Below are 25,835 nucleotides of genomic sequence, written 5' to 3' on the forward strand. Positions count from 1 at the left end.
AAATAACCAAACCGAAACCAGTCGGTTGGGTTTCAGTTTTTATTCTAAAATAACCAAATCAAATCGAAATTAGTTGATTTGAACTTGTTTCGGTTGTTTTTTTTTTAATTCAATTTAATTATTTTTATAGATAAAAACTAAACTAAACAAAAAATAATCATCTCCAATAAGGAACAGTATCACGAGTCCAGGGCACAATAACTTCTCCTTCTCTAGTTTTGGTTAATAATTAATAATTAATTAATACATACATGAATCAAAAACTATTTTTAATATGTAAGAATTTCAAAAAAAATTTGGGAATTCCGAGATTTTTTTCCTCCATACAAATTTCTTTAAAATTATTTTCTCAATATTACTCGAATTTTTTATTTTTTGAAAATCTTTAAAAACTCTGAAAATTCGGATAATGTTTTTTTAAATAGTAATCACCCCTGCTTCTTGTACAAAACAAGAACCAAAACCACGTCGTATTCTGTTTTAGCATACAATCGTCACTCCAACACACGAAAAGTAGAATAGATCACCACAGGCACTTCAGCAGTCACGATCATACTTGGGAGTATAATATCAGTTTTTTTAAGTATTTTTTTATTTAAAAATATATAAAAATAATATTTATTTTTTATTTTTTAAAAATTATTTTTAATATTAATATATCAAAACAATTTAAAAATAAAAAATTTCATTTAAAATAAAAAATAAAAAAATTCATTTTTTTAAAATATTTTTAAAATACAAAAACAAACTAACAAAATACTAATTTTATTTAAATCATTGGTGGGAAACCAAAAATTAAAAAGAAAAAAAAAAGCAATGAATCAAATTATTAATGAATAATCCAGGTCTTTAATTATTATTTTCTCGTTTCAATTCATTAATGACTCAACCTAGTCTCCAGTCAGTTGAGTAACGGAAACGACCTGACCTCCGATTCTCTCATACGCAACCGTCAGTATGGCGGACAAACAGCTGATCGTGGCCGTTGAAGGCACGGCCGCCATGGGCCCTTTCTGGTTGATCATCGTTTCTGATTATCTTGAAAAGATTATCAGGTATGTAGGCACTTTGATTGAAAACAATAGTCTGAAATTGTGAACTAGGGTTTTCTTTTTGGTTTTTTTAATCAATGGATTCATCAATCTGTGCAGGTGTTATTGTGGTAATGAAACGTCAGGGCAGGTAAGTAAAAATCTTATATTGTCAAATTTTAACTGCATTAATTTGGATAGTGATAAATGCTAGCCATATAATTAATTGACTGTAAAAACTGGATTATAGTTAGATTATTGAAAGAATATTACGAGGTTTTTTACTGATTCAATTCCGAAAGATAGAAAAGGTGTTTTCCTGGTTTTAGATCTAGTTATCTTGCTCCGCTTACTTTGTCTTGAATGCATTTTAGAAGGTTACTTTTCGTTTGAAGGCATGAGCAATGGGAATGCTTTCTTTGAACTTGTGTTTCTTGTTGGTACTTGTTTGTTATTTTTTCTTTTTTCTGTAAATTTCATATTTTATTGACACTTATTCTGTGATTTCTTTTGTTCAAATATAGAAGCCCCCTACTTCTAGTGCTGAGCTCTCTCTTGTCACGTTTAATTCTCATGGATCATATTCTGGTATGTGTTTTGCTTGATTAATTCATATTTTGTGGCATTTTTTCATGATTTATGTGTTATTACATGTTAATGTTGGACTACTTTTTTGAGGGACAAGACGTGATTTTTATGTTTTTTTTGTTGTTGGCATCTTCTTCCGATCTTTGATGAGGATTTTTTGGCTAGCTAAAGGTCACATGAGGGTTTGTTGATTTGAATTTGAAGTAATTAGAAATCTGCGAACTGATTTCATTCTGTGAGTTGGAGTTACAGTTGAAACTTGAAAGTCAACTTTCTGAAGAGATTCATATGCATGTACCTGTTGTTTGTATACCAAACTTCCTTCAAGTTTTCACTCTGCACTTAATTTTACTTGTTGCCTTAATTTAACACACACACACATGTATATTTTAATTCACGCCATATCTAAAAAGTCATAAAAACTGTCAGAGATGTGTTTAATTTGGGAAATTTAGCTAGCCAGTGAGATTCTTGTATTACTGTTATCTATTGCAAAATATTCAAAGTTTGAATTGTATTAATATTGCTATATGCATGACAGGGAATGTCTTTTGTCTGTACTATGGCTGCATTAATTCTGAAACATGATTTTCTTCTGCTATTCTACTATAATTGGCAAACTAACAGAGTATCCGTTTCATTTCTATCCTTCTTGTGAAGCTTGCCTGGTACAACGTAGTGGCTGGACAAGAGATGTTGACATCTTCTTACACTGGCTATCAGCCATTCCTTTTGCTGGTGGCGGTTTCAATGATGCTGCAATTGCAGAAGGGCTTTCTGAAGCTCTAATGGTACGCCGTTCTTGTATTCTATTTTTTTAGGTTATTGAGTTTAACATTTTCAGTTTCTAGTTAATGGTTAGTAGTATTTCATGGTCTTCCCTGAACAGTAGCTTATTATTATAACAATTCCGCTTTGCTTTTCTTTTCCTTTCCTCTAAGAGGGAAAGTGTGGAAGAAGCTTAAGGTCCCTTTCATTAGAAACTTGAGTTATTTCCTATTTTACCTAACGATGAATAAACATGTAAGCCATGGTGTGGGGAGATTGACATGGATGCGAAGTGTCATGCATGACCAACAATCCAACAGGCATATACATGGATTAGGTTTGCTGAGAATGGCTTACATGGGTTTGCTATATCTAGAATTTTTTCAGGTTCTTTCTCGAAAAAGAAAATATCATCTGTTAATTAACTGCTGCAATGTATTATGGAACATGGATGAAGTGGCTCCTAGAGCAGTTTCTTTAGATGACATCTAATGGGATTGAAATTGGAATGCTTGTTTTGATTATTATTTCCTTTTGAGGGGGATATCCTTCTGTCCCTCTTGAATTATTCTTTCTTTTCCTTCTAATAGAATATCATTATTGATTTTCATTTTTTCATTATTTGTCAAGTCGCTGCTTTTTTATATTGTGGGGTACAGCTACAGGAACTCTTAGAATAGTCTCTTTGTAACTGTTGATGGAATCGGAATGCTCTTTTCTTGATTTTCATTTTGTATTTTGAGGATGTTGTCTTATTTTACTTGTACTATTCATTCTTATGCTGCCATGTTTTTTTTTTTTTTTTAAAGATTTACTTTTATGGTTTTCATGATCTCAACCAGTTTTCCTTTTCGACTTCTTTTGGTTGTTGCATCTTCAAGTTGAACTATAATCTCCTTTAGTATGGTGCTCTTTTGCTTGAAGAAATCCCACCGTTTTTTTTTCCTTCGAACTAACATCCCACACCTACAGACACTGGCCATGAAATTTAAAATCAAAAGATTGCCTTGCAATAAGATAGCATGAAATAACGGTGGCTATTGTAAAAAGAGGAAACAAAAGGGTGATTAGTGTATATACAACCAGCTTCAATGGCAGTGAATATGATTTATACTCTCTTCAATGGAATGTTTTTATAAAAGATCTAAGAGGACCACTAGGCTCTGCTCTAGATCATCTCATAAGTACCCTTCCTTGATTAAAATGTTTAAAGTAGTGCGACAGTCATACTTTGTCCCTATTGCTTTAGAGTACTGGTTATAAACCCAAATTTGTGGCTTTGCATGATTTTTTATTGCGTTGGGCCAATGGCTAGTCTATGAAATGGGGCAGACCTGACCCAAGTCCTGTTCCTGTCTGGGCTTAAACGCAGGTCTTGAGCCCCTTGTAACATGCAAGGAGGTTGGTAACCGTGCCCATCAATGACTCTTAAACTTAGCTACCAAGTAACTATATGCATGTCTTGTTGCTTGGTGAAGAATATTATATTGCCTAAATGACCATTTGCCAGATTCTTAAGCAAAGTAGGATGTGCTTGACCATCTATTGTTACCCTTGCTTGTTTCCTGCCTGTTGCATTTGATGACATACTTGGATACATATTGTATAGTTATTGCAACTTGCAAGAGTTCTGTTTCTTATTGCTGTTAATCCTCAACTGCAACATTACATAGGTTGGTTTGCAAGGAGTCAGTGACAAGTTTAGATTCGAGACTTGTTTATTTTGTTAGTCTCACCAAGGAAAAACGTTTCTTGAAATTGTTCCTTGGGCTTGTGCCTTTTTGTGTTATTCAGATGTTCCCTATTACTCCAAATGGAAACCAAACTCAACCAAATACAGATGGGCAAAGAAATTGTATTCTTATTGCTGCAAGTAACCCTCACCCATTGCCCACTCCAGTCTATCGTCCACAAATACAAAATTTGGAGCAGACTGAAAACATCGATGCACAGAATGAAAGTCGTCTATCTGATGCAGAGACAGTTGCTAAATCATTTCCTCAGGTACATTGATGTTGTTTTCTTACCTAATCTACTATTGTTCTCTTGTTTATGAGCATTACTGGCCATGTGAAAACTGACTCCTAGTTTCATTGCAGTGCTCGGTTTCTCTTTCAGTCATCTGTCCAAAACAGCTTCCAAAACTTAGATTAATCTACAATGCAGTAAGGATGAGACTTTTAGTTGGTTTCCTTTTCTTTTCTTGTGTTGATGCTTGCAAAAGCATTTGTATATGGCACTGTGCTTCTTGCATAGAGGGAAAAAACAAAAATCATTTGGGGGTGTGGGTGGGTGGGTGAGAGTGTTTGAAATAACAGTGCGCAGCATATTTTGCTCTTCTGAAATTGGTGGAAATCACGAATATATGTCTGGGGTAGGCTACTTAATGCACCACTTTACAATGTAGGGGAAGCGCAACAGCCGAGCAGCAGATCCACCTGTCGACAACATAAAAAATCCTCATTTTCTTGTGCTGATCTCAGAGAACTTTATGGAGGCTCGTGCTGCATTAAGTCGTCCTGGAGCTACAAGTTTGCCTTCTAATCAAACACCTGTTAAAGTGGATATTGCTTCAGTTACTTCAGTAACTGGGCCACTTCCAGCTTCAATTCCTTCAGGTTGTTTAAGCTATCTAATCTACATTATTGTTGAGTGTGATTGGATATTTTGGCATGGCTTGTTAAGTTCTTTTGCTCGCTGGCTCTCTCTTCTGAAGAAAATTACCTAACATGATTTTTGCACGAGAGAGAGACATAATAACCGGATCAATCAACATTTTCTACAGAGTGTATTTTAACCCTCTGTAAAATTGGTTCTCATGGAGGCAGCATGTTACTGTCATACGCAGTTGTAGAAGCTCTTAGCTTTTTATCCATCATAATTTTCATCTGCAAAAATCTACAGATACATTGATGTGATGTGAGGCTTCAAGTACACCTCCTCTCACAGGTCTAAGGAGTTCAGCAAGATTCAAGCATCTGTATCTGTTGTTTCCTTTAAAGTTTGTTGTGGAAGATGATATCTTAGTGCTAATGTGTTGACTTTTATTGCACTTGAAATTAAAGATAAACCAAAAAAAAAATTGGTCAGGTTTCCATGAGGCATTTAGGTATTGACCTCTAGTTTTAGGCTTATTTTACTTCCAATATTAAATTCATCTTTTTGATGTTCTGCCTGGTGGAAGACTTACTTTCTTTCAAAACTTCAGTGAATGGATCTATCACAAATCGGCCGCCAATTTCAGTTGGAAATCTTCCAACTGCAACTGTGAAAGTCGTAAGTCTAGTGAATCCCTTAGTTCTGTTCTTGTTCTCATATTAATAGGAAATAAAGTTGTTTCTATGATAGCACTGCTTCTGTGCATTATGGACATAGTTAAGAGCTTTTGTGATTTTATATTCTCAGGAACCAAGTACTATAACTTCTATGGCAAATGGATCTGCTTTTCCCCATATTACTTCTGTTCCACGCCCTTCATCTCAAGGAGTTCCAAGCATGCAGACTTCATCACCATCCACGACTACTCAAGATATGGCAACAAACGGTGAAAATGCGCAGGACTTGAAACCTAATGTCAGTGTGACGACACAGTCTGCACGTTCTGCGCCTCCTGCTGCAGCTAACGTGAACATTCTGAACAATCTTTCTCAAGCAAGGCAAGTGATGAACTCTGCAGCCCTAAGTGGAGGAACTTCTATTGGTCTCCCATCAATAAATCAAACTTCTGTGGCTATGCATATGTCAAGTATGATTTCAAGTGGAATGACGTCTTCCGTGCCTGCTGCTCAAACTGTATTTTCATCTGGGCAACCAGGTGTTTCTTCAATAACAGGGTCAGGGAATCTTACTGGGACAACACAAATCACACCAAACTCTGGTCTGGGCTCATTCACTTCCGCAACTTCTAACATGCCTGGAAACTCAAACCTTGGGGGGATTTCACAACCAATGGGTAATCTTCACGCAGGTGTTAGCATCAGCCAATCAGCAATGAGTGGTCTGGGTACAAACCCAAACACAATGAGCGGTTCAGGAGCACAAATGGTACAAAGTGGAATGGGTGCAAACCCCAACACAATGAGTGGTCTGGGTGCTTCAGGTGTCTCTTCTGGTTCGAACACAATGATTCCTACTCCAGGAATGTCTCAACAAGTACAATCTGGGATGCAGCCTCTTGGTGCAAACAATAACTCAGCAGCTAATTTGCCATTGTCACAACAGACAGCAGGGGGCTTGCAACCAGCTCAATCGAAATATGTCAAAGTTTGGGAGGTAAGTCTGATTGCTTTTTTGGGTTAACTAAGTGTGTGTGCATTGTTCAAGATTATAGTCGATTTGCTAGCCAGTAATGGAAATTTTCACTTTCATTTTCAAGTAAAGAACAGATTTTTATTTCCTTTTGTCGAAAAGTTGTTTGTACTAAACATATGGACTTTTGGCATGCCTGGTTCATAATATGTGCAATGGCATCTAGCAATTTTTCACCAATTTTCACCAAATGATGAAAAGATGGGAAAATATGTCATGATCCTTGAATCAGGTGGTCATGGGTGGGGCCGGGATGGAACCTATGCTCAGAACTCACTAATCTGATGACAACTTATGTCATCCTTTATATCTTTTCTTTTTTCCTTTTTTTTTCCTGGTACGAGTGAAAAATCTTTGGAGACCTTACTCCTGTTTGTTCTGTGTGAAATAAAAATGAAACTATGTCATCCTTTTAGGATATGGAGAACTCTTAAAACTCTTCATTTCCCTTTTCGCTGACTCATTGATTTTGAAAAGTCAAATCACCCTAACCTTAATACCCCAAAGCCAGTTGAAAAATAGTGTCGATGCCATCGATGGGGATATATAACCTCTGTCATCAGTTGAGAAGACTTGCACGTTCTTTCTTGCAGAACACCTCCTCAAATTAAAATCTATTGATAGTTTCTAATGAATCATAACTACCCGAGTCTCATCTTGTTAGACTTCATAATAGTTTGCTAAGTAGTAATGAGACAAAGGTCAAATAATCCAAAATGAAGCGGGAACATTCATTTATGTATGGAATAGTAAAAATTAAATAACAAAAATCTCCTTTGGATGATTAAAGTAATCGATTGATTTTGCTTAGTTCCTTTTTATTTATTTATTTATTATTGTTATCATTAATTATTGTATAACTCCCTTGAAAAGCTTTCTTCAATATCAATGTATATTTTTGGAACTGTTGAACATGTGTCTTTATGAACTCACTAACTTATTTTGAACATTTGAACTGCACACAGGGAAACTTGTCTGGGCAACGGCAAGGGCAGCCTGTCTTTATCACTAGACTAGAAGTATGTTTGAAATGGCTCATAAATCTCCACTCAATGCAAACTGCTGTTTCAGTCTTCTTTTGATAGTAATTAATCTTAGTACATTTGACATGTTTTAGTTTTACACATGGAACTTATACCTTGTATTTTGATACAGGGTTATAGGAGTGCTTCGGCCTCTGAGACGTAAGTTCAGGCGTAGTAACATAGTTTGTGCTGAAAACCAATCTACACTATCTGTTTCCTAAAGTCTTTTACATCATAAATTTACATTTTCTGGGAACAAATTTTTAGATTATCTTTGGTTGTCCCAAAAGACGTGTTTATTTTATATTTGTTGGCTCTATACAAGTCAAGGATTAACTGTTTGACAGGAGATTATTGGGACAACAAGACATTTCTTAGATAAGAGAAATTGTATTAACTGACTCAAAAGAATTACAAAAACATGGTGAGACTATACTTCAATACAGGTTTACATTTGAGAAAATCATAATATGGTCATCAGATGATTAGTTTGGAACAGCGAGCTTTACTTTGAGGTAGATGGTCCTTCACACCCATTCCTAGTAGCTGTATGTCCTAGCATACTGGAAGGTATCTAATACTTTAGGGTTTTCAGCACCCATGCCCTCAAGTGTCAGGCACTGTTTTGCCTAGGGCTGAATTTAAAAATGAAGGGCAGGCTGGTTGATTTAGGTTTCATGATTACATCAACCCCCACAATCATTGGAATGGGATTATTCTGCATCTGGCAAATGTTTTGCAAAGGGCTGGATTTAATCATTTTGTTTCTCAAAGGACATTATTCTATTTTGTTACCTCAGAGAGCTTTGTATTTTGTCCATCTTATCATCCAACCATGGTTAAAAAACACTAACAGCAATGGGACAGGTTTAGTTTTGAGAATTACCTAAATCTCAGCCTCATTGATCATGATCAGGGTATGGATTGCTCAAGGGCTGGGAATTAGGCTTTGATATGAAAATCAAAACTCTATTCCAAGTAACATTTATAGTTGGATAAACTGTATGAAAAATGACCATTTTATTTATTTGCAAATACCCCTTATAGCAGACAAAATATTTGAGATTTCATTTAATTGTTTAAGACGACTCCAACTTCAGAACTTTTGAGCTGGACTTTTTGTGTGTGCTCTTCTCATCTTTTTCTCTCTTTGTTTAATATTTTTAGTTTCCCTTGTTAGCATACATATTTGTCAAGATGAATTCAACTGGTTCAGTTTTTCGTGTGATTCTCAGGCTTGCAGCAAACTGGCCGCCAACAATGCAAATAGTTCGGCTTATATCTCAGGATCACATGAATAACAAGTAATTGCTGCTTATTTGAGATTTTCAGCATGTCTGTTTTGCATTTATTTGTTCACTCGCATATCTTCCTGAATTTGTTATATTTATGTGTTTTTTGTTGTTGCTTTATTTGATAAAGGCAATATGTTGGAAAGGCTGATTTTCTAGTATTTCGGGCTATGAATCAGCATGGATTTCTTGGACAACTCCAAGAGAAGAAGCTTGTAAGTTTTCTGGATGCTTACAAAAAAAGTAGCCTAAGGCTTTCCAATTTAATATTTTCTTGAACGTCACGGTCAATTCTCATTCCAGTCATCAGTTATCTCTACTGCATCCTGTGTTAACTTCAGTGATATGATGTTTTTGTATGGATCTTGATGCTTGTAATTCACTACATATTACTTTCCTGGTTGAAACTTGCTTGATTTAAAGTGAATTGGATCTGAAGATAAAAATATAGTGGAGACACTCTCTGTATATTATTTTATTTCTAAGAAGAAACTTAAGAGAGTAGAATTGCAGAATCAGAAGTTGCCTTGTTAAGCAGAGTTGCCAAATTAGTTAATGTGAAACAAGTAGCACATCAATGCCATACTTCATGTGATGTTGATAACAACCTTCCCTCATTCCTCTACCCTTGCCCGTTTCTCCCCTTTCATTTTGTTCTTTTAAAGTTGTCTGCTTAGGCACTCTGATTTTGTTAAGTCATATCAGGGGTATGATAGTGTTTGCGCAGAGGCTATCAAGTCAAGCCTAGGAAGTTCACATAATTGAAGTTTTCTCAACCTGATCTCTTCACTGAGTGAGATTTAACACTCACTACTTTGAGGGTCAATCATGAGTAAATGTCCATTGGTGAAAGTTGCTACTGTGGAACAAATTGAATCGCAGGGGTGTATGGACCTTTTCCCTCGTCACACATGGTCGAAAGTTCTTTAATCCTGCCAGTGTGGTTGTTTGATAGGCATGGGTTTTTGCAGTTTATTAATGTTCAAATAATTTAAACTTTTTTTCTTAGTCTGAAGTCTGAAATAATCGAAACCCTTATGAAGCTCTTTCAATGAAGTTCTGTAAACTCTTCTAAAACTTTCATGTAAATGAATCTAAGAGGATGATGACTCTAATTCTTAAAAGAAAAAAGAAAAGAAAGAATGAGAAATGAAAAAGGCCCTCAGGCAGTTATTGCTCAAGTCCTAGCCGTACAAATTCTCTTATTACTATTTTACTTTAGATATAATTAGCTCAGGACTATGCTCTTTTACTCGTGGAAAATAGGTCTATTTGATAGGCTTTTTTGATGTTGAATTTGTTGTTATTCATTTTCCTAGTGTGCAGTAATCCAGTTACCATCTCAGACATTGCTACTCTCTGTTTCTGACAAAGCCTGCCGCTTGATAGGGATGCTTTTTCCTGGGGTAAGATGTTTGAGACCTATCAGTTATGAAAATTAGTAGCATAACCAAGTTTCCTTTTGTTTTGAGGCTTGCACATCGATGTGCTTTTTCCTTTTTAATTGTTGTGAATACTTGATTAAGCCATCAAAATAAGACGTAAATGAACCACTTATCATATGCACTATAAATTGATGTAAACTGTGTGGAACCAGGATATGGTTGTGTTTAAGCCACAAATATCCAGTCAGCAGCAACAAATGCAACAGCAGCATCACCAACAGATGCAACAACAACAACATCCACAACTACAGCAGCTTCAACATCAGCAGCAGCTCCCACAACTACAGCAGCAGCAACAGCTCTCACAGCTACAGCAGCAGCAGCAGCAGCTCTCACAGCTTCAACAGCAGCAGCCACAGCAGCTCTCACAGCTTCAACAGCAGCAGCCACAGCAGCTACCTCAATTGCAGCAGCAGCAGCAGCTCTCACAGCTTCAACAGCAGCAGCTTCCACAAATGCAGCAGCAGCTTCCACAAATGCAGCAGCAGCAGCAATTGCAGCAGCAGCAGCAAATGCAGCAGCAGCAGCAAATGCAGCAGCAGCAGCAATTGCAGCAGCAGCAGCAGCAGCAATTGCAGCAGCAGCAGCAGCAGCAAATGCAGCAGCAGCAGCAGCAGCAGCTTCAGCAAATGCAGCAGCAGCAGCAAATGGTTGGAACAGGAATGGGTCAAACTTATGTTCAAGGTCCAGGTCGTTCACAATTAGTTTCTCAAGGACAAGTTTCTTCACAAGGGCCAGCAAACATGTCTGGAGGAGGCTTTATGAGTCAATAATAAAAACTACGATTCTGTGGGAGCAGAATGCACCTTTGTAATTGAGAACGATTGTAACACTCACATAGATGGTCTGCGCATTAAATATTGTAATAATCCCTTGATAATGTTCGTGGTCAGACTTGCTTAGCTTCTACTTGACGTAACGATGCAAGTTTGCGCACGTGCGCTAGAGATACTTTTCAATGCTAGAGGCGTTGCATTTTCTTAGGTTTCTTTGCAGTCATTTCTACTATTAGAGAATGTAATCATTGCTATATAAGATTTTAACTCGGAGCTCGTATTTCCAGTTGTGTTTATTCACCTTCCTTATTATTTCATATCGTTAAGTGAATTGACTGATAGCAGTTCATATACGCCTCGTCGGATGATCACAAACACTTCCGAATTTAATTGTTAGTACTCTTTGGACCTCTCTCTCTCCACAACAGCTTTGGACCCCAGCACTCGTATGTCAAAGAAATTTTACCTCTCAGCCCTTGGTGTGGTGCTTACTCAGGCTGTAGGTGGTTTTAACCTCACAGATTATATAGCCTTGGAAGGAAACTTTTCTTGTATATATATATATATATCTTGTGTAAAGCTCAAAATAGAGATTGCATACGGTATGCTAACAATTAAAACATAAAAGAAAAAAATACTTTAAACCGCGAATATTGGAAGAAATGGAAAAGAAGCCGGTAAAAAAAAATCCCTTATTAAAACATGTTGTCTAATCATATCTGGAAATAAATATCCGAAGAATATTGTTTCTTAGATTTTGACATACTGGTACCAGAACTTTCGGTCATCAGGATGCCAAAACGACGTGTTTTAATGCTACTGTTTCCGTATGTAATTTTTCTTTTATTATTTTTTTTTTCCTGATATGTTTTGTTTTGTCTGTCCAGGTCACAACCCAACTCAACCACCAGTTTGTTTCCAATTTTTTCAAAAACGAAAAAAATCTCTTACACTATTTTTTTTTTAAAGAAAAGAAAAGGGGAAAAAAAAAGAAAACAGTGTCGATTTCTCAGTTCGGGAAGGGAGAGAGAAGGGGGCGACAATGGAGACTGCAATTTGTGGGAGAATAGCTCTCTCACCTAATCACGTCTTTAACCCTAAACCCGGTGCTTATTGCTCTTTCTTCCCTTAATTATTATTATTATCGTACGCAAATTTATTTCTGTAAATTCTCGTCTGATTCAATTTTATAACGACCATCAGTTATTACTTTTGTCTACTTTTTTTATTTATTTATTTATACACAAACAAGCATCATGCTGTAGCTTCTAAGTTGCGGGTGGTTGTAGTTTGTTGCTTTGGATGTTTTTTTGTTTTTTATCTCTTTCTTGTATGTTTTGCTTGATTAATCATGGAGGAGAGGATGCTCCGATTTCTTAGTTTTGGTGGGGATTAAGAAATGATGGTGTAAAAAGACCACATTTAAAATCCTGTTTTTTTGAATTCATGTTCTACCCGTGGAGACTGAGCGGAGTATGAGTTGAGTCATGGGTGTCATTAGCAAGTAAAATTGGTCACCGGTATTTATGGTTTTGTTAAAATCTTGACTAGGAGACAAGAACTCTGTTTGTAGAGGACCATGTGCCAACCGTGGGATTCTCATGGCTATATCAACAACATGCTCAGGCAAAGGAGGAGGGTTATTGGAGAAGCCGGTTATCGAGAGAACCACCCCCGGTCGCGAATCTGAGTTTGATTTAAGGTACGTGCCGGCACCGCTTTTCTTCCTGTTTTGTATTTTATGAGATCTAAATCAAACAACTCTAGCTTCCTTTTATGAGCATATAGTAGTTCGGATTCAGATTGACGGAAGTTGGGAGGGAGAACTTTTTTCTTCTTCTTATCATCCCAAGTTTAATTATAAATCAGGGATATTTCTTTGGTGAACATTTTTCGCTTGAATGAACACTGGTGTTGATTTAATTCTTTTTTGTACCGTCTAACGTTCTACTGTCATTTACCTGGGTGATATCGTTGCTCTTTAAATTTTCTTCAGGAAATCAAAGAAAATGGCACCACCTTATCGAGTGATGTTGCACAATGACAACTACAATAAACGTGAATATGTTGTACAAGTTCTGATGAAAGTTATCCCCGGGATGACCCTTGACAATGCTGTTAATATAATGCAAGAAGCACACTACAATGGCCTGTCGGTGGTGATTATTTGCGCTCAGGCTGATGCTGAAGAGCACTGCATGCAGCTGAGAGGTAATGGACTTCTGAGTTCAATTGAACCTGCAAGTGGTGGTTGCTGAGGACAGTCTTTGATGAAATCACTATGCTTTCCTGTTAAAAGATGTATATAACCTAGCAGTGCCCATGTTTTTATGTCTTGGTCATCGATGGTCAGATGCAAATGGCAGGATTTGCTAATTTTGAATAATTAAAAAAAAAGGACAGTCTGCAATTGTTACGTGGATTATAATATGTGATTGTTACTCATCTTCTAAACAGGATATTGCGCTTAAACGTAGATTTCCCCTAGCTTATCACCATTGATTTTCTCGAACTATGTTTAACTAGCAGTACAGGTTTTATTTTCAAGATGTAATGACTCGTTCCATTTGATAACCTGATTGTTACCAAACGAGCAGTCACAATGAATCACCTGTTACCTTTTATGGACCCCTTTTTATTTTTTATTTTTCCACACAAAAATCTAACTCAAGTCTTTATTAATATAGCCATCATGGCAATGATGTGGCTGAACCTTTCGATCAAGGCACCTTGAAATCATCTGATCAGTGAACACCCTGGATTTCTGGAAGAAAACCACAGCCCCAATCGCCATGGCATTATTTCACTACTAGTTACAGCACGAACTACAGGCTCTTTGCTGTGTTATCATCATCCTTAGTTGTATAAAAAATTTCCCAACATTATCTGCTTTCACAAATCAACAGGAAGCCTTCAAATTGCATGCATAAAATCAACCGCGTGTAGGGCAAATTCGGTGCCTCAGAATGCTTCATTCAATTTAAGATATATCAAGATCCAACAGAATATAATTTAAATAGCATAGAACACGCTCTTGGTTTTGATAATCAAACATGCTACTGCTCTTTGAATCAGGAAATTTATGAGTTGAGCAATTGCTCTTGTAAATAACCATATCTTGCTGCGTCCTTCGGAGAATGATCACCTACTTAATGTATGAAAGTCGCTAATACACCTAACCACCACCCTGAATGCAAGCAGTCAAACAGAACCAGTGTTAAGAGTCTTGATAAGCACAAATTTAAATGCAACTCTCCTTTTCGCCTAACCAGTACCATGCATGTGTAGCCGCTTGCAGCCATTGTTCTCAAGAGTTCCATTTGTTAATTAATAAAAAAATCCGACCAATTTGATGACAAAGCCATCTTTTTTTATAAACCAGTTCTTGCATGCTGTTCTGAAAGGCAAATTTTGCATCTATGTTTTGCTGCCGTCTTCTTCATTATGGCGCGTGTGCATTAGTGAGCATGCGCAAGCAAGTGGCCTGCACATCTCTGTTAGCGGGTGATTCCTGGAGTGAAAGATGCGTAGCTATCTCACACCAGTGAAATTATCACCGCTCAACCAATTCTGAATATTCTGCTGGACTACATTTTTCCAGCATTTCCTTTCTTTTTCCAATAATAAATTGACAGCACTCAACCATGCACCCTAGTTCCCCTATACCCCCCCCCCCCCACATCATAATGAAAGTAAGTACTTACTACGTGTTAGATGATGGGTGGTCTACTCAACCGTTGAAAGGAAGGATTGGATTCCAAAAACAATAAAAAGAACTCCACCTGACAACGCAACCTGAATGGCAAAAGGTACGACATTGACATCAAAGATTGATTGGCTTACATAATGTAGAAACAACATTCCAAATATGCCATGAAGAAAAATGCAAGGAGCCATAATTACTATTTTCTCAGATATTTGAGATGCCAAGCTCTTTCCACCGATGACAGCGGCAGTAGTACACAGTGCTTGCCCTCTGAAGAAAAGGAAAAGCAATCAAACACAATAAACATGGCGATACATATAGTAAGTTCAAACAACAAAAAAAAAAACATAGCAGGACTCAAATAAATGCATGGAGAAAACACTATAACTTACACAATTCCACCTATAACAACACCAAACGGGTTCTCATCAGCAGCCAAACCAATGGTGGCTATCTGAAATGGCAATCATACATAGTGCAAAATAAGGCCATCACCACGAGGATAAATTAATATGCTGTGTGAGTCCTAGAGGTGACCCTTACCTGGCTCTTGTCACCCCATTCACCAAAGAATGTAATGGAAAATGCCTGCAGAACACGCATGATAAAACTGGTCAGCCTCAAGGTCAAATCAGGGTTTTTTTCCTGGACCAACAGTATTAATGCAGAGTTCCAAATCTAATACTTCAACATATATATAATATATAGAAGCATTACTTTCAAGAGTATAGGTGAGAAGAACTGTGAAAGAAATGTCCGCCTCTGCTTTTTGAATTCGTCACTGTCCTGGAAGAATAAAAAAGTTAAACTATAAAAACCACCAAGCATAGCGTATTCAGGAAACACAGTTAAAGGTGTTCAAATATGAGAATAGATTGCTCATATGCACAACCAATTCAGCCATAATTGCGTTTTTTCTCGAGAAATACAGGAAAAGTCCAGTTAATGAATCCATCTATGACAAATCCATCCAAGTATTTGAATGTTAATGCATGTGTACATTAGACACACTACATTCTGGTAAAAATAATTGAGCGCACATAACCTGGCCCTGGCTAACCTATTCTTTGAAATTTGGATACAAGCAGCTCTATGGTCCATGTTTAGAGATGCCACACAATGGACAATTACTCACATTAATTAGAGAAAAAAAAGTTATAAAACATCCAACACCTAAATATACATAAATCCAATCCTCTCTTGTAAAGTAAGATACCTAATGCAGGAAAAGGCTTATATTCTCTTACTGCCTGCACATTTTTCTGTTTATTTTTTGAGGTAAAGAAGTATAATGATTGTTTGACTAAATTCTTTTCAAAGTGAGGCAACCCAAAAAGAAGAAGATAAAACCCAACATAGGAGAAGAATGAGAAAGATTGATGCAGAAGAATAAATGCTTTCGTGATCAAATAAGCAGGCAGAAAGTGTTACACTTCCAGAAAATACAGCAGTTATTATACCTTGCTACCAGCTTTGGCCGTTCCTGTGTTAGCTTTCCAATCAGCATCCTGATGATAAAATAAAGGGAACGTGAACTATGATTCCACTTGAATGTAAATGTTATTACAGAGAAGAAACAAACCAATTTTGCTTCAACTTCTGCCAATTCTTCAGCCTCCCTGTTTGATAAAATACAAATAAACTCCAATGAGAACAAACTGTCATGCCAGGAGAAGAGTGCAAAGGAAAGCTAACAAAGAAAGAAGATCAGAAACAATACCCTTTGTCATTAAATCCATCCCACAAGGACCAAAGCCCAAATCCAAAAAACAATATTGTTGTTATGTGATGAGTCCACGCACGAGAGATCTAGATAGGTAAACAATGAAGAAAACTTGATTGACAAAAGTAAAAGGAAGTAACAAGACAGTTTTGCTTTAACAACTTCGATAGATACATGCACTTTAAGCAAATACTGCAAAATGGATAGTTGACTAGAGAAGAGAGATCGGTAGAGGGGGGTGTCAACAAGCTATTGTTGTTCACGGGTGCTTTATATGGACTTACTGAGTAACATAACGAAAGGTTGCCAGGGGGGCTGACTATACAAAACTACAGGTTAATTACAACAGTGTGCTATATACATAGGCTTTCCTTGCATACTATCAAGAAAATATGTCCCAAGGAAGAGATTAAGAATGCAAAATCTATCAATTACTCGAATAAGTTCTATTGCATCTACTAGAAATGTAATTACTCCACCATAACATCAAAAAAGGCAGCCTGGCAGAATCACAAAATTTACCAACACGCAAAACTATATAGGCCTCCAATAGACCGCTTACCAGATTTGGAGCAGCCCAGCCAACAGCAGCAGAAAGGATAGTCATAACCTAGAAATCAGCAAATATTATCATTAACAATTTAGCGCTCAAAAGGGGGAATTTTGTCAAATCTACAGTCATGCACCAAAAACACGAGAAAACACTTACTATCAAAGCCGCTAGGCAACCTGACAAAACAAGTCTTCTCGGGTGACGCATGGCCAAGATCTTGAAACAAGAAGCAGAAGTCAGGCAAGCACATGTAGAAAATAGGAGAATTCTGAATAAATAATTATAGGGGGATTGTAGTAGAAATTCCAAGTTTTAATCAGAAGACCATGCAAAACGGTTTTCTGGAGAAAGCATACAGAACAGATGATGCCTGATTCTATATATTAATTAATCTAAACAGCATAAAAGTAAAACAATTTCAAATAGAAACTATGAAATCCTTAAGGAAGTTAAGAAAAACTTAAAAAGCACCATTATTGGTCACTTCACTGATGAATGTCTCACAGAGAAAAATTACATGAGATTTTGAATTCTTTTCCCTCCGTCTCTTATCACAATTTCCTTCCATGACTAAAAGTGAAGGCAATATGTTCGATATTTGGCTGTAAATTGCAATCCTTTTTTTCCCTTCTCCTATGCTCACTCGGTTCAATATATAAGCTTTGGAGAACTCTAATTGCACATAGAAAGGCCATTAAATGGATTGAGTTTCCGAACTCATAATGCCAGAAATTTACCAAAGATCCTCAGTTTTCAAACTCCTGCTTTTACATAAATACAGCAAGTCATTCTTGAAATGGTGCAACTAACTAGTGGATTTGATTTAACATTGATTGTGACTTTTGGTACCATTATGCATGCATTTTAATATTTGATCTCCCGAAAGAGCACAATCATGACTAGTTGCAAAGGCAAGCTTTTATCCACGATTTGTTTGGACATTTGTTAGCTGATCACATAATCATTAATTATTTTAAAAAACTCTTTACTACCATCATCATTTTTTGTCTTTTCCAAAATTCCATGACCATAACTGCAAAAAGACCATCCCAATGGCTGAATGCTACTAAAGGTTACCAAGTTTAACTGAGACAAGGAAGAGGCAGGTAAGAGGGTATTGGCAAGAGTTATGAAGAAAACAAAAGATGCAATATTGATCGGTTTTTCAACAGAAGAGTGTCACCGGAAGCGAACATAAATAAGTTGCCAATACTCCATCTTACAAATACAGTCTCAGCAAATTCAACATGGCCATACAACCCACCCAGGCAGGTATTTTCTGGAGAAAACAATATCCACCAAATCCCATAAAGCAAGTATACCAAAAAGGAAGGGGAAAGATATGGTAATGATAATCTAAACAACAAAACAAGAATTAATTCCTGCCTAAGGGCCCTGTGTGCATCACGAACCATCAACCATAAGAGAATTTAACGCTTTGTTAAGTTTAAAATCCTGTTTCCCTCTTGAGTTGCATCATAATCATACTTGATAAAGTTTAAAATTGTCGTATCTATTCTTCGCCTTTTTTTTTTTTACTTTCCACGCATTATGAAATTCAACTCATAAAACTTTTCCAAAAACTAATCAATTCCTCTCTCTCTCTCTCTCTCTCTCTCTCATTTGACCATAAGGGAAAAAAAATCTTTTAGTAATTTACATCCTTCAACAAAATCCAGTTCCAAAATTAATTTAAGCAATAAATCAACTAAATTAAACATAAACCAAATTCTTTAGAGAGTAAAAAAACTAAACCGCGGCAGCGAAAAAAGTCTTGTCGCCGATCTCCGATAGCACTGTCATCGCAAGCGACTTAGTGAATCCCTTGATTGAGCAAAAAAAAACAAATGGAAAAAGAACATCTGTAATTAACAAATTTTAAATCCAGATTAGAACAAAATAAAGAGAGATTAACTAGACAAGCTAATTACCTGAACGACTGAGGTCATATTTTCCGTTGAAAGAGAGGATGATACGCTGTCAGAAAGAGAAAAGTGAGCTGCTGTGGGAAATTTCTTTCGGAGACTTCGTTGAAGTTGTCAAGTCGAAGCAACTTTTCGACAAAAGAGAGTGAGAGAGAGTTTTGGAGTTTGTTCGGGTTAATTCTGAGTAAGGTATTCTTTGTTTTTACGTTAAAAAATTTAATTTTTTTTTAATTTTTTTTAATTAATTTTTTTTTATATTTTTAGATTAGTTAATATATATATTAATATCAACAATAATTTTTAAAAAATTAAAAATTATTATTTTAATATATTTTAATAAACAATTATAATCAACACTTGTAAACAGAATTTAAAGCATTAAGTTGAGAGCCTGTTGAAAAGGAAAGATGCTTTTGGTTTGGGACTTATTTAACGCGCTAGACATCTGTTGTTTCAGGATGTTAGGGTTGCAGTTTATAGTTGCGGAAATAAGCGCGCGGCTTCAACGATAATAACGTTCAATAACAAGTACGCTACGACGCTTGGATTCCGAAAGATTTTGGAATCTTTGTATTGATTGAACGGTGTTTTTCTTCCTCTTCCTCTTCCTCTTCCTTCTTCTTCTTCTTCTTCTTCTTCTTTTTTTTTTTTTTTTGCATTTTCGTTATTTACGAGGTGATTTTCAGTTTTATAACTTTCTCAAACTCTTTTTCAATATTTTTTTTGGTTTGTTTATATAGCTATCAAAACTTATTTAATATTTTCAGTTTTAGGACTTTCTCAAACTCTTCTTCTTCTACAAGGTTTTTTTTTTTTTTTTGACAAGTTTCTCTCTTCCCTTTTGATATTTAGAAATTAAAAGATAAAAAAAATTTATAAAATTTATAATCAAAATGTAAATATCTAAAACTATAATGACCGAGTAAATATAAAAATTATAAAATTAAAGGACTATATTATAATTTAACACGGAGAGACTGCAATGCTTAATAGTAAAAACCTCGAGTCTTTTAATTTCTTTGTTAGTGTTATCATTCCATTTACCCCCTTCATTAAAATATATTCACTGACCAACCTTTGGCCATGAATGCAAGATGTATTGTTCCAAACATAGCTAATGTTCATGCCAATATCACATATAAAAATATTAAAAGTTAAATTTTCAGATATATGAATGTGTTTGAAAAAATAAAAAAAAAATTGCTTAAAATTATTTTTTTAAATGTCTTCATATTGTTTTGATGTGATGATATCAAAAAAAATTTAAAAAATAAAATAATATATTTTTTAATAAAAAATACTTTAAATTGCAACCATTACTACACTTTCAAACGCATCCTATATAACTATATTAATAAAACATTATAATAAAGATACTGAATTCAATATCTATATAGATTAACTATTTTAAAGCTACTAACTGTGAATAAAAAAAAACTTATACTTAGCAAAAATCATAAAATTTACAAAATATATAAGTTTTTGTAATTTCAAGTGAAATAGTCATGGCACCCGAGACACGATGGTCGTTACCTCGTTGGGTGAATGTTCTATCATGTCAGAAAACTAACGAATCACACCCAACTAGTAAAAGTTCCTCCCCGAGTTCGATCAACCATCCAATCAAATCAACCCAAGAGGCAAATAAATTTGATAGGTACGGCACCCAATCGTTCCTTCTGAATTTTGGGTACCATAACAACTCTTAACAAATATTGCGATGCCCGTGATTGATGGACATCACTTTCATCGGCCATAAGCCCGACAAACCATCTTTTATATATATATACAAGCCCATGCTTATTTGAGTTTTAATTACAAAATGATTTTTAAAAAATTTAATTTTTTTTATTTTAAATTAATATATTTTTTAGTATTTTTATATCATTTTGATACGTTGATATTAAAAATAATTTTTTAAAATAAAAAATATTATTTTAATATATTTTCAAATAAAAAACACTTTGAAAAGTAACTACAACAACAACAGAAAGAGGCTCTGTATATAATGCTGACAGAGTAAAAACGAAGTCGTTCCGTTTTAAATCATTCAGCTAGGGAATGGAAGAGCGAAGATGGCAGATTTCCACGTCATGTTTCCTATCTTCTTCCATGAAAAATTATACCAGTGTTTAAGCTGTCTATGTATAAAAAGTCAACATTTCCATCAACCTCTCTAAATTATAAAAAAACAAGTGCCAGATGCGCAGGATGATTGCAGACGCTACGACGATGTTTGCAAATTAAAAGTTTGTTTCACTTTCCGAGTAATTAATTCAACTTGTCATCGTATTTTAGTATAGTTTTCAATTTATTTTTATAAAATTTAATTATTTTCAACTTGGCTCCATCCCCAGATCATTTTCTAATTTACTATTCCAGGAATAATTATTCAGTACGTACGTTTAAAGTCGTATCCCTCCTTCTCATATAAAGACGAGACACATGAATTATTTTCGAGACAAGTATCATGTTTTTGTGAGGTGGAGGAGCACGCAACTCTCGGTACGTATATATAATAATTTTTAATTATTCTGATAGATATTTTCATTCAAGATGATGAAAATATCTCTACTTAAAACAAGTACTGCGTTAAGATCCTAAAACAATATGATAGAGAATTAGGAGTGAAAACATCACCTGTCATTGTACAGTTCAAGAACTGTTCTGTTTCCTCTAAAATCAAAAGAAAATATAAAAGGCAGCTGATGATTATGAGAAATTGAGATAATGTTCTTTTTACGGTCAAATCATGTTTTTAAATTATTCTTTTTTTAATTAATTTTTCTTTCAAGTTTTTTAAATCATTTTAATATTAAAAATAATTATTTTAAAAAGAAATGTAATCTTGATATATTTTAAAATAAAAAATATCTTGTAAAATAATTAGTATCAAACATGACGTAACTCAAAAGGTAATAGCTGATGTCTCTTCAGTGTTTTCTATTCTTGATTTGCTTTTACTTGGGTTCAGTTTTAGAACGGGGTTAAGTATTCACTTTGGGCCTTAGCTGGTCCTTAGAATCTTTATCTGTACTCCCCCTCAGGCCCATTTTTAACCGATGAGAACTAATTTCTATTGTGTTCTGCTAAAAATACAATAAACACAAACCCAAATATATTTTTTTTTTCCAAACACTTTGTTTTAGATAAATCTAAAGGGTTCTTTCATCTTATTTTTGTTATTTAAGAGAATATTTGGAAATGTGATAATGGTTGCTTTTTAAAGTATTTTTTATTTGAAAATATATTAAAATAATATTTTTTTATTTTTTAAAAATTATTTTTAACATCATGATTTGAAAATACAATAAAAAAATTAATTTGAAGCAAAAAATAAATAAAAATTTTTATTTTTATTTTAAATATTTTTGAAATGAAAACACAAACAGGTACTAATAAATGATATACAAATATGTAAATTATTATTTTATCTCTACGAGTATTTTGAGAATCTGATAGATGTTGCGTTTCAAAATATTTTTTTGCTCGAAAATATATTAAAAAAATATTATTAATATTAAAACATCAAATGATAAAAAAATTTAAACAAATAATTTTTTAAATTTTAAATTAATAATATTTTGAGCACGACGTCGAACACTCCTTAACCCCAACGGGGACAGTTCACAGGTGAAGATGATGACACCAGACGGACCAACTTTACATGACAAGTAGCCTTCTCCCTTTAATCATTGCATTTGAAACTATGGCCGTCTCACATAGAACTGCTTCAAAGGCAATGGTTTTTGGATAGATCTAAATTACTAACTTGCAAAAACTTCCTTTTATTGGCTCCAAGTAAGGCTGGGTATTTTCGGTTCAATTTGGTTTTGGATCAAAATAAACAACTAAACCGATTCTTTAAAAAAGTTTTTGAACCGAACCAAACCAAAAACCGGTTCAAACCGATTAATTTCAGTTCGGTTCGGTTCGGTTTTTTTCCTTCCAAACCGGTTCAAATCGAAATACAATGCCAATATGCCATCCTCTAAGAATCAGCAACGTTGTTCTCGTTGTTACAACTTCTTGCAAAGGAAAAAATAATTGCAAAAAAACAGTATCAGTTCTTAGTAATCACTGTTTTGATTTTTCTGAATACTCTTCAGCTTCTAGACCCGAAATAATCCCTCTCATGCAATCGAGGTGGGATCTTTTTATGCCGTGACCCATGAAGGAGAATCAAGTAAATCAATGGAAGAATCATCGGCATGGAAGATTGGAAGAGAAGAAGACAGATTTAACTCAAATGTTGAAAGGAAATATTGAAGCTTTACCTGTAATCAATTACTTTTCCTTTACGTTGAGAGATGAAAGACAGAGAGCACGGAAGCTGTGAATGAAAGGGACCCTTCAAGCTGTGAAAGCATTCAAAGGGTTAATGGGGGGGAGGGGGCGGCCCGCGACTTGGTTTTTTTTTTACATTTGTATACCGAACCGGTTCGGGTTGACTAGTTCAGGCACACCAAAACTGGAAACCGAACCGAACCAGATATTTTTCTAAATATTTTAACCGGTTAAATCGGTTTTTTTTACCGATTCGGTTTTTTTTGTTAATTTTTTTTCAGTTAAATCAATTTTTTGGTTTTTTTACTCACCGCTGGCTCCAAGCCTACAAATCCCACAATCCTTGAGATGGACCAAAAATTTATAATTAACTTTTCAAAGAGATGAGAAAAGTTACTGGGTGTGCATCTATAATTAACTTCTCTTATTCATGGAGTACTAAGCTAACATTTGTTTTTTTGTGTTTGGAAGCATATATTTTAGAAATATATTTAGCTTGAAAAAAATAAAATCAATATTTTTTTAATATTTTTTTAATTATTTTGATGTTTGTGTGTGTGTGTGTATATATATAAAATAATTTTATTATATATATTTTTAAAAACAACTTCACTACAATAGGATACCTTTCGCTGCACTTATAATTTCGTGCGAGAATATTATTAAAAAATACAAGGATTAGTATAGGAAACATTATAATTTCATGTCAAGAATATTTTTTTAGGAACAAATCAACAACAGTTAATTTTTTTCGGGACACATTATAAAGATTTTGTATAAAATATAAGTATAAATTGAGCTGATTTTTTTTTTTCTATATATAAAAGGTTTTTAAACTTTCAAGATTTGACGAGACGTAAGATATTAGTTTTTACAAATCTTTCATTTCAACCATTCGAAATTCCATTAACAAGTACTGTGTTAAGATCCTAAAACAATATGATAGAGAATTAGGTATGAAAAAATCACCTGTCATTGTACAGTTCAAGAACTGTTCTGTTTCCTCTGAAATCAAAAGGAAATATAAAAGCTGGCCGATGATACTAAGGTAATATTTGTTTTTGTGATTAAATTGTATTTTTAAAATTTTTAATTTTTTTGTTTTAAATTATTTTTAAAAAAATTTAAAATCATTTTGATATTAATAATATTTTTTGAAAAAATATTATCTTAATATATTTCTAAATAAATGTTTTTTATAAAATAATCAATATACAATACCAAACATTTCTCTCTAGTGTTTTCTGTTCTTGATCGGCTTTTAATTGGGTTTAATTTTAGCATGGGTTAACTATTCACTTTCGGCCTTAGCTGGTCCTTATAATCTTTATCTGTTCTCCACCTTAGGGCCATTTTTAATTGATGAAATTGAAAACTAATTTCTACTGTGTTCTTTCATCTTATTTTTTCATTTAAATGGTATGTAAATATGCAAAATATTGTTCTGTATCTAAGGTTATTTTTTCTTGCAAATATATTAAAATAATTTATTTTTATTTTTAAAATTTTATTATTAACATCTACATATCAAAACAATAAAACATTAACTTTAAATGAAAAATATTTTTTAAATTTTAAACAAATAATATTTAACTGCACTGTCAAACACCATGTACATGCATGTACATGTAAGCAACGGAGACAGTTCACAGGGGAAGAACATGACACCGGACCGCCTTTACATAACAAGTAGCCTTCTCCCTTTAATCATTGCATTTGAAACTATGGCCGTCTCACATAGAACTGCTTCAAAGGCAATGATTTTTGGATAGATCTAAATTACTAACCAGCAAAAACTCCCTTTTATTGGCTCCAAGCCTACAAATCCCACAATCCTTGAGATGGACCAAAAATTTATAATTAACTTTTCAAAGAGATAAGAAAAGTTACTGGCCAGGGTGTGCAAATATAATTAACTTCTCTTATTTCTGGAGTACCAATGTGTTTGGAATTACATGTATATATATTTTAAAAATTTATTTAGCTTCGAAAAAATCAATTTAATATTTTTTAATATTTTTTAATGTATTAATATATAAAATAATTTTAATATATTTCAAAAAAAAGAAGAGAAGAATTCACTACAATACTATACATTTCGCAGCACTTGATGTACTCAGGAAAAAAAAAAGAAAAAAGTCTCTTCATGATTACGAACTCAATGTGTAAATTAGGCATGTTACTCTCGAAGATGGCACTTAAACTTTAATCAGTAGGTGGTGGGCTCCAGCGTCACTTTAAATATACAAACAGATTCTTTTCCTTACCTATAGTTTGATGATTAAAAATATCTACTCTATCTCTTAATATTATTACTTTAAATTTTAAAATCAATATTTTGTGAGTTTAACATGCTGATCGCTAAATTGATAAGGGATGTATTTTTAAAATTATCTAAAAAATTTTGT

The 25,835-nt window shown here is 34.3% G+C and overlaps 3 protein-coding genes across 4 annotated transcripts; 2 read left to right on the forward strand and 1 right to left on the reverse strand.

Moving 5' to 3' along the window:
- The first annotated feature begins 796 nt into the window (after nucleotides 1-796).
- Nucleotides 797-11,529, forward strand: LOC7483938 (mediator of RNA polymerase II transcription subunit 25-like). The gene is made up of 15 exons (XM_002311409.4): nucleotides 797-1,055; nucleotides 1,152-1,182; nucleotides 1,556-1,619; nucleotides 2,280-2,410; nucleotides 4,182-4,391; nucleotides 4,487-4,552; nucleotides 4,795-5,005; nucleotides 5,596-5,663; nucleotides 5,793-6,659; nucleotides 7,661-7,714; nucleotides 7,851-7,879; nucleotides 8,956-9,024; nucleotides 9,143-9,227; nucleotides 10,332-10,418; nucleotides 10,610-11,529. Exons 1-15 carry the CDS (start codon nucleotides 958-960, stop codon nucleotides 11,228-11,230), a joined length of 2,691 nt encoding a protein of 896 aa, XP_002311445.4. The 5' UTR covers nucleotides 797-957; the 3' UTR covers nucleotides 11,231-11,529.
- A 617-nt stretch (nucleotides 11,530-12,146) lies between these two features.
- LOC7488342 (ATP-dependent Clp protease adapter protein CLPS1, chloroplastic) lies at nucleotides 12,147-13,709 on the forward strand. The gene is made up of 3 exons (XM_002311410.4): nucleotides 12,147-12,339; nucleotides 12,785-12,935; nucleotides 13,230-13,709. The coding sequence occupies exons 1-3, from the start codon at nucleotides 12,276-12,278 to the stop codon at nucleotides 13,489-13,491; spliced, it is 477 nt and encodes a 158-aa protein (XP_002311446.1). The 5' UTR covers nucleotides 12,147-12,275; the 3' UTR covers nucleotides 13,492-13,709.
- A 467-nt stretch (nucleotides 13,710-14,176) lies between these two features.
- Nucleotides 14,177-19,598, reverse strand: LOC7483940 (GDT1-like protein 4). 2 transcript variants are annotated; one of them, XM_052455537.1, is made up of 13 exons: nucleotides 19,147-19,598; nucleotides 18,971-19,039; nucleotides 17,372-17,431; nucleotides 17,189-17,272; nucleotides 16,660-16,748; nucleotides 16,522-16,558; nucleotides 16,400-16,447; nucleotides 15,657-15,725; nucleotides 15,483-15,527; nucleotides 15,332-15,393; nucleotides 15,137-15,209; nucleotides 14,938-15,028; nucleotides 14,177-14,420 (listed from the first exon to the last, which is right to left on the reverse strand). In XM_052455537.1, exons 1-12 carry the CDS (start codon nucleotides 19,162-19,164, stop codon nucleotides 14,960-14,962), a joined length of 723 nt encoding a protein of 240 aa, XP_052311497.1. In that variant the 5' UTR covers nucleotides 19,165-19,598; the 3' UTR covers nucleotides 14,177-14,420; nucleotides 14,938-14,959. The 2 variants fall into 2 exon arrangements, with proteins under 2 accessions (XP_052311497.1, XP_002312384.2); XM_002312348.4 differs by having other exon boundaries at nucleotides 17,225-17,272; nucleotides 19,147-19,593.
- Between the last annotated feature and the right edge of the window lie 6,237 nt (nucleotides 19,599-25,835).

This window comes from Populus trichocarpa, chromosome 8 (genome assembly GCF_000002775.5).
Source record: "Populus trichocarpa isolate Nisqually-1 chromosome 8, P.trichocarpa_v4.1, whole genome shotgun sequence".
NCBI lineage: Eukaryota > Viridiplantae > Streptophyta > Magnoliopsida > Malpighiales > Salicaceae > Populus > Populus trichocarpa.